Genomic DNA, 9,163 nt, shown 5'->3' on the forward strand with positions numbered 1-9,163 from the left:
TCCGAAAGTTTGATTGAAGTGGCCTTTAGTTATCAGAATCTGCCTTACTTTAGATAATTTTCACTGAAGGTCAATTTTTTGGGTCAAAATCAAATTTTTAACATCAGTATTTGTCTATCAAAAGGGAATACACAAATACATTCTACTTTATTGTTTAAAGAACTTCATTTGAACCGTTGAAAACCTGCACGCTGTTGTAAGTGAAATTTGTCTTTATGATCCTTATTTTTTTGGTCGGTATATATCGATGATTTTTTAAGTCAATGCGTATTCTATTTTGGTTGAGTCTACATTTATGTCGCGGAAGTGATCCTACATTCCGTCGGCGGCGTCAACATTTAGGTTCAGTCTGTGGTTAAATTTTTTTTAGGCATCAGTAACCTTGTCAAACCTTCATGGAATTTTATGAAATGTTAACGGAAGCTATATTATGACCAAAAACAATATTCAGAGCAAAATTTTGAAAATATTTTTTTCCATTTTTCATATTTTTTTTATAAGTAGACTTAGTTTTTTTTGCAGTCAGCATGTAGATACAATCTAAGATTTAAGTAATTCAGTCTTCAATAATTTTTTGAAACTTTTATTGAAAAATACCCAAATTTGACAGAAGCTTTTTTATGACCTAAAGTATCCAGAGCATTTTAAAAAACATTTCCGTATTTTCATGATAAAAGGATTTGTTAGACATCCATTACTTCGTCAAACCTTCATAGGTGGAAGCTTTTTTACGATAAAGAGATAATGTCTGAAGCAGAACTCTGAAATTTTTTTTTCCTAATTTTTCCGTATTTTACTGATCGATGGACTTCGTTTTTTTGCAATAGCATTTAGGACATTTAAGGACATTTTGGGATTAAAGTTTTTTAACACGATACATTTCTTAACATTCATTGATTGTTATGAAACTTGGACAGAGGCTAATCTTTTAGATTAAGAAATAGCATCAAAGAAAAAAGTTTTATTTTGTTTAAATTTACGTATTTTCCTTATAACTGTTCTACCTTTTACAGTCGACATTACACTTTTACACTGAAAGCAGTAATCGCAGAGCGAGACACAGGGTTACGCAGAATCCTTTACAATTTTTTAGAAATACGTAACCAAACAAAGATCAAGTGTTAACAAAAATGTATTTTTATATATTCCCGTATTGATACTTTTCTTTTTGGAAAAGATTAATTACAATATTAGCGAATATAGAATGATATTTGTTGATTTATGCCTGTTTTTTTTTGCAGAGAGGACCTTTAAGACTATTTTATACCGTGTACACAAATCCCGCAAAACGGATAAAACGCAGTATATCTGCTACAGTAACATCAGACATTGACACAAGTATTGTTGAAATGCCGTGTACCACCAAACCATCAGAGAGTACTGACGATACTGATAAGAAAGTGGCATCCCCCGTTCAAACATCAACCAAATATGATGACCAATCAAAGAGTGAAACAAAGAAGCCTGAGATTCCTTCATCTACCACCAGCTCCAGTAAATGTACAGAAACTGTTAGTTCCACAGTAGATTTTTCAAAACAGGAAAACAAGGTACAAATGCCAACTAATGAAATCGTCACACAAAATTTGGAAATTCCACAGAAAACAGACACAAAGAAAACCTCTGACATACAAAAAATGACAGAAATACCAACATGTACTCAAATCAATGTTCCAATTCCTCACAGATCGTTCTTATTAGGACCGAAACCAAAAGAAAAAACAGAAACGAAGCAAAAGGAGTTGTCAAGTTGGAAAAATTCTAAAGATAAAATACTAAGTCTTCCAGTGAAACATCCAGATAGTAAAATAACAGTCCCTCATCCAAAACCTGTAGAAAATGTCTCGAAAGTCTCAACTACTTTGAAACTACCAAGTGCTTCATTTACTCATAGCAACGGCAAGATCACGAACACTAATGCTACTAGCCAAATAATGAAAGCAAGCAGCAGTAGCACTTCCACTGGTAGCAAAAATTCGAATTCAATACACGATAAACAAACAAAACGAACTCACGTCGATTGTTGTGTTTCGCCCGACACAAAGAAACCAAAATACAATACGGAATCTATTGCTAAAACCGGGATATATAAAAATGGAAAGGATAACCATGTAAATAAACCTGTCAACATCCCATATGTTTCTAAATCTCCAACAAATCTTGTTGGTAGTACATTGTCGTCTGCTGATAAAGCACGCAAACTTCTTCATATACCAGAGAGGCCACTCCTTCCGTATGCCCCTATGGCAGCGCATTATCAAAGCATGAATGGTTTCTTCAATTATAGATCACAAATACAGGATTATGGTAATGATGCACCGCAGGACCTTAGCATGAAAAAGAAATCTAGCGATTCTAATGATAATACAAAGAATCTACCGGATTCAACAAAACACTCGCCTCCTGCGCCAAAAAGTGCTCCTGATAATAAACAGAAAAAGGAAAAAAACGGAGAAATTGACAAGTACGCGTTCACCGATGATGATGCAGCTACCCCAGTTACGTCACGTAAACTGCAACATGTAAAGTCAGAACCTCTAACTTTGAACTGATTAATTATTGTATGGCTTCAATGGATAAGAAATTTTTATGTGAGTTTGGCAAGTAGGAAATTGTATTGTGATGACACGGAAAGTTCTGTGGACGTCTTGCTTATATCACAGAATATGAGTTAGTGCTAAATTGTTTGTTTAACGTAATGAGTGAAAAAGGATGTGGATATTATTGGACTGCTCCATGAAACACTGAAAAAGGAAGTAAATAACAACTTAAATTAGGTTTACAAAGAGTTCAATTATGTTATTGAAAAACCAATGCTTATAGTGCAAATTGCATTTGTAAATGCTAGCTGCTTCAAACCAACTGGCTGTATGTATTAATTACGAGCTTTATAGGTTAAATATATTAAACCAGGATTGGTCACAGTGGATATAGGTGATTTTTCTTCATTCCATTAAATTCGTTTTTCTTTTTGGACATGCATGATATGTATTTTTTTGTTTTTCTTTGACTAATGATTGCCTTGCTCTCTTGGCTCTTTTTCTTCTTTTTGATGGTACAAATAAAAAATATAAAATGAATTATAATTAAATCATAAGGTGTTCTTTTTAGAAATATTTTAAACACTTCACATGGAAGTAATATACTTTTACAGCATATTTTTTTATTCATAAAACTAAGAAATATAAACTCAATTTTATTGTTAGTACCTTAAAATTTTTATGTACAAAAATGTTGTCTTTAAAAAGCATACATCAATATACAAAACAGAGAACAGATACCAGACTGACAGCAGTGTTATTCATTTACAAAAAGGTTTAATAAACGTCAAGCAAAACAAACGTAATTATTGTATTATGTATGACAGAACTAAAACTAGCATGACTATACCAATGCCACAGTCTACTTAAATATTTTGTTTATAAAACAAATTTTAAAGTAAAAAATCGAGATCAAAATACAAAATATATTAAAACCATAAACACACAGTTTGAATTATGAATTTGATTTTAATTGAACATTGGACACACGATTTAAAAAAAATGGTGTAGTCTTTTTTTATTCTGTTTGCTAAACGATTTTTAACATTTTTATTATACTTCATATTTTACATAATTATATTTTTCATTTTCGCACATTCATAACAATCATGTTTATATTTACAATCATACATTTCTGTACATAGTCACTCCTTGAATTGTTTTTAAGTTGGTAAAGAAAAATATTTTTTTCTTAATATCATGTATGACATAATTAAAAGTCATGGGTATCAACTTTACTCTTTTATAACTTTTATTGAAAGACAAATCCTAATCTTATTATTAGTGTTAATTGAAAATGATAATAAAAACTGTAAAAAAATTACCAGCTAAAAAGTCGAATTGAATTAAAAGTGTTAAACATGATCAAATTAACAGATTGAAAAATAATAGTTTTTGTATTTTTGCCCCAAAGTTGTTTATTAATTCCATTTATATTCGATCTAAATATTGCACTTTGGTGAATATATTATATTTCACAACAGGTCAAAATTTATAGAATGGTATAACCATGGAAGTAATATAAATATTACTTCCATGGTATAACTCTCTCTCTCTCTTTCTCTCCTCTCTCCCTCCCTCTCTTTTTATATGAAACAATGGAAGGTGCAAACATTTTTGATAGGTGTTTATAAAAATATGTATTAAGTGTTATGTTTTCCATTTTACTTCATATTGTTTTATTTGAATTTAAAGCTATTTATTTTAAGGATACATATATTATATTGAATGAAATCCTTGTGAAGGAGTTAATATTATTTTATGTTTGGTTGTATGAGATACAATCTGTTAATGTCTGTTGTTGTAGAAATAAAAAAGTTTATGTGAAATGTTCGTATGCATTAAAATAAGAGTTACTGTTTATTTGGGGTCAGATTTATGGCCAAATTACCCTTAATTGTTTTCCCATTCAGTGTTAAAATCGGAAAGTCATTGAAACCTTTTGGAATTTAAATAGTAGAGAGTTGAAATGAAATACTTAGAAGATAATTTCAACAGTTTTACATATATCCATGCAATCATTGTGTTATTAATCGCTATGTGCAGTTGTGGAAGACAATTTTGATATAAAATAGCAAATTATTTATTATGGTAAAGTTTTGAAATTTGAAGGTGGTAACCTTAAGAAATTAATTTGTATCTGAAAGTCATTACATAAATATACTACAAATATAATTTTGCTCTAGTTTAAGAAAGTCCTTCAGATAAATTTTATAGAAACATACAAAATATTTGCCAAAATCTACCAGTTATGGGCTAGCTAAAGACGTTTTTAATTTGTGCATGTGTTCAAAAATACACGATTACATTGTTAGAATCTCAAATTACACCCACGACACTGTACTACGATACACTTTAGTGAAAACTGGAATGAAAAACAGTAAAAATAACAAAAATACCGAACTCAAGGGAAAATTCGAAACGGAAAGTCCTTTATGAAATGGCAAAATCAAAAGCTCAAACACATCAAACGAATGGAAAACAACTGTCATATTCCTGACTTGGTACAGGCATTTCCTAATGTAGAAAATGGTGGATTAAATCTGGTTTTATAGCTAGCTAAACCTCTCACTTGTATGACAGTCGCATAGAATTCCATTATATTGACAACAATGTGTGAGCAAAACAAACCGACATAAAAGGCAAAAACGTCAAAAATTGGGGTACAGCAATTTAGCCTTTTTGACAACGGCTATATGATGGGTATACAATCGGTGAAATAGGCTGTTACTATTTTTTTTTTCGTTATATTTTGTTCCCGTGTTTCATAACATAATCAAAGGTGGCAAAATGAAATAAAACACGGTTCTCAAAAATAACAAAGAAAAACGTCTTCGGATAATTCTGTTGGATATCTATAATTACTATTTGTAGAGTATCATAAACAATTTACTATTTATTTCATTTACCATGAACAAAGGTATTTCTGTGTCATTACTTGTGATCACTTATCGAACAGTTTCACACACACACACACACACACACATATATATATATAATTCGTCTTAATAACAGCCCAACAATTTTAGATCTGTAAATTTGCGTTAACAAATTTTGTTCTTCCTTGGCCGGAATTCGAACTCGTGCATATATATATATACAAGTCTAAATTGAAAACAATATATATATATCTTAGTTTACTTATACTGTGGATTATTTATTATTCGTGGAGCACCAATTTTCTTTGATTTCATGGGTATATGGAAACCACAAATTTAATTGCTCAACAAGTATAAATTTTCTATATGCTTGTATACAAACTTTTGTAAAACTATACGAAATCAAATATCCATGAATTTTTTAACCATATCTATGAAAATTGGTAACAACGAATATAAATGAATCCACAATATATCGAATACCGATCACAGAAATCTTATGGCCTGTTTGTACAGTTCGAAAATTAGTAGACTACTAGAGATACTTCGTCGTGTTTGTCTATATGATGTTATGATTCGTCATCTTTCAACAATTCCAACTTTTTGATACCGCCTTTTTTAAGATGAAAAAATGAAAACAACTTCTTATAAATCTCATGCATCCGAAACGCTCTTCTGGATTTACCTTCATCAGGAACGCCCAAAGCCAAGTATTTGAAAGGCAAGGACGAATAACAACCGAAACAGTTGAAGAGCTACATGACTAAATAGATCTAAAAAGTAATAGCCAATTCCATCTAAGGTCAGGTTTGCCTGAGGGAGTTGAAACCTTAGTTTCTTAATAATTTATAAATTTATAAACAGGCAATTTAAGAAAGGTATGTTATAAATCTTGCCAGTACCCAAGTACCGACTACTTAGCTGATGATACCATCGGTGACTGATAGTCCACAAGCAGCCGTATCGGTACCCAAGTACCGACTACTGAGCTGATGATACCATCGGTGACTGATAGTCCACAAGCAGCCGTATCGACCGCGTGCTGTAAAAAAAATTCTATCCACTATACAGTGACTTCCATAAATGATTAGTTACTGTCACATAACTTAATTTTTGTTTCTGGCACTAATTCGATACCTCTGCTGGTGAACTGCCATTCCCCAAGGATAACATTAGCTCAGTAGCCAGTTCTTCGTTGTCGACATGATTTATAACATGGCTTTCTTAAATTTCGCCGTTGAATTATTTAGAAACTATAAAAGAAACTAAGGTTCCAACTCCCTCAGGCAAAGTTGACCTAGGGTGTATTTGGCTATTTTAGTCTTCTTTTTGGGTCCGTTTTTGTCATATAACTACTGAGTATTCAAGTATTTAAACATCCTTGGCTTAATTGTTTTTGGGGGTGGGGTTGAGCGTTCCTAATGAAGGTAAATTCATTTCGGACGCACCAAATTTAATAAAGCGTTATTTTCATCATCTACTGTCGACACCACGTGTTGGTCGATCGTTATCAAGTGACGTTGAATTTGTCCCAAATGAGCATAAGCATATTTCCCAGTGTACTTTACGTTAACCTTTGTCTATTTTAATCCTTATGGAACATATTATCACCTTTGACCCCTGTTTAATGCGACAGGTGTGATTTACGAAGCAGGATATGCTTGAGATTACCTACATGGTTTGGTGGGAATTATTAATGCCCAAGATTTACTTGGTCGCTCTTCGTATACCTCAGTTCTTGTTTGCCCATTCCTATGTATAGTCCCTTTTGATTTGTTTCGGAAGTGTGTTGTCTACTTGATACTGGTTTCTGTATGCCGTTTTGACGTAGTTTGTTGTAGCTATATTCCATCTTTTCATGTAAGGAACACAAATCTTCTTTTGGTATAAAATATTCAATCGACATCCTAAGATTACATACTAGTATTGTCGCATACGTACACTATTCATAAAATTTACCCCAATTCAAACAAAATATAATTATTTAGTGCGATAAAAATCACAAATTTGTGATAAAACTATATACAATCATCAGTCGTGCATGTATATACATGTAAAACTTCTAATAGCGAGCAACCAGAATTGGGTAACATTGACGTAAACGGTTTCATAACACTTAAACAGGATGACAAGTCTCATTGAACTTGATTGATTTGACCTATATATTATGTGAAATTCAATTAAGCTGCAACAGTACAGAGTGCAACATATATGGGTCATTATGCGGTTTTAAACCGTCATTAAGATGCATATGTTCTTCATTCTCTGACATGCATCAAACAATTGAATTTTTGAAATGGCAAATATTGAATAGGCTTTGAACTGGAATATCAACATTATTTCTTATGGTAACTTCGAAAATTTTAAAATTAATTTTGTAAAAATATAAGAATATTATGCCTACAAAATACAATACTTACCGAACAAAATTACAAGATCTATTGCCAAATTTGAATGCTTAAAACAATAATTAAAAGGAAAACCTGAGCAAAAACATTTTTTTTTATTTAAACACCTCTAATAGATACTGGAACTCCTGGTTGTCCATTATAGACTTAAACAATAATGGTGCCTTTTATTTCTTTTCAAGAAAGTTTGATTTCAACACCACAAATATATCCAAGAATGAAAAAAGAAGATTCTTTTGGTTAACCATATATGATTTACCTAATGTTATACAATAATATATTCCATGGTTGTTTTGATTTTAAATTTCCTTTTTGTGACTATGTCAGTCTGTTAACCTTTCTTCATACATGTCGTGCCAGTCTATTGGTTTCAATAAAGCGAATTCATTATAAAAAAATATGAATAAACGACCCGTTAAAAAAATGCCAGAAAAACAGTCTACAAAAACAGATGCAAAGGATACCAAAGGGACATACCAACTTAAGTAGGAAATAGACTGACAACGCCATGGCTAAAAAAGAAAAAGACAAACAGACAAACAACAGTACATAAAACACAACATAGAAAACCAAAGACTAAGCAACACGAACCCTACCAAAAACTGGGGGTGATCTCAGGTGCTCCGGAAGGGTAAGCAGATCCTGCTCCACATGTGGCACCCGTCTTGTTGCTCATGTTAGTACAAACCTGGTGATAAGTCTAATTCGGTAAGTCACATTTGGGGGGAAAGGGAACGGGATTGTAGTTACGACAATTGGAACATGTCAAGTTCTCAATCTCCCCTGCTTCAAAATGTAGTGGCGGAACTTTACAGGTATGACCAAAAAGTTCTGTAAATGGATTTGATCATAAGGAAACCGCGACAGACAAACACTGACTTCGAGTCCTAACTTTGTACTTTAAAGGCTAAGGGGTATTATCTTATTGTGACGTCAATCCTGCCGTAACAAAATATGGATTCCCCATTGGCCTTCTGTACGATTTGGAAATCAAAATATATTTGTAAATATGAAAGGCCACTTTACGTATTTTATCAACTAATTTGCAAGTTTTATCTTGTTAAGTTGTATACATAGGTCAGGTGAACTATATTTTCTCGGGAATCTCGTGGTAGCGTGCTGGAATCGAGTGTGGAAGGTCTTATGTTGGGTCAAATGTCGAGTCAAATGACTAAATAACACTTACATTGTTGGGTAAAAACTGATTGGCTTGGAGATTAAAATGATATGCCCAGTTGAAGTGAAATAACTTTCTGTGAATAAATACTTTGTGACATCTCATATTTGAAATTTCCCTTAACTTGTCCATTCCGATTACAAAGAAGGCCCAATTCTT

The 9,163-nt window shown here is 32.2% G+C and overlaps 1 protein-coding gene across 1 annotated transcript in view; it reads left to right on the forward strand.

Moving 5' to 3' along the window:
- Window positions 1-4,403, forward strand: part of LOC127730437 (polycomb group protein Psc-like) — a 45,366-nt gene extending 40,963 nt beyond the window's left edge. Inside the window, exon 10 of the mRNA XM_052238856.1 lies at window positions 1,242-4,403. Coding sequence (XP_052094816.1) covers window positions 1,242-2,552 — 1,311 coding nt within the window. The 3' untranslated portion in view covers window positions 2,553-4,403. The remainder of the gene's footprint in view (window positions 1-1,241) is intronic.
- Window positions 4,404-9,163: the final 4,760 nt, after the last annotated feature.

Source organism: Mytilus californianus, unplaced genomic scaffold (genome assembly GCF_021869535.1).
Source record: "Mytilus californianus isolate M0D057914Y unplaced genomic scaffold, xbMytCali1.0.p SCAF_2, whole genome shotgun sequence".
Classification (NCBI taxonomy): Eukaryota; Metazoa; Mollusca; class Bivalvia; order Mytilida; family Mytilidae; genus Mytilus; species Mytilus californianus.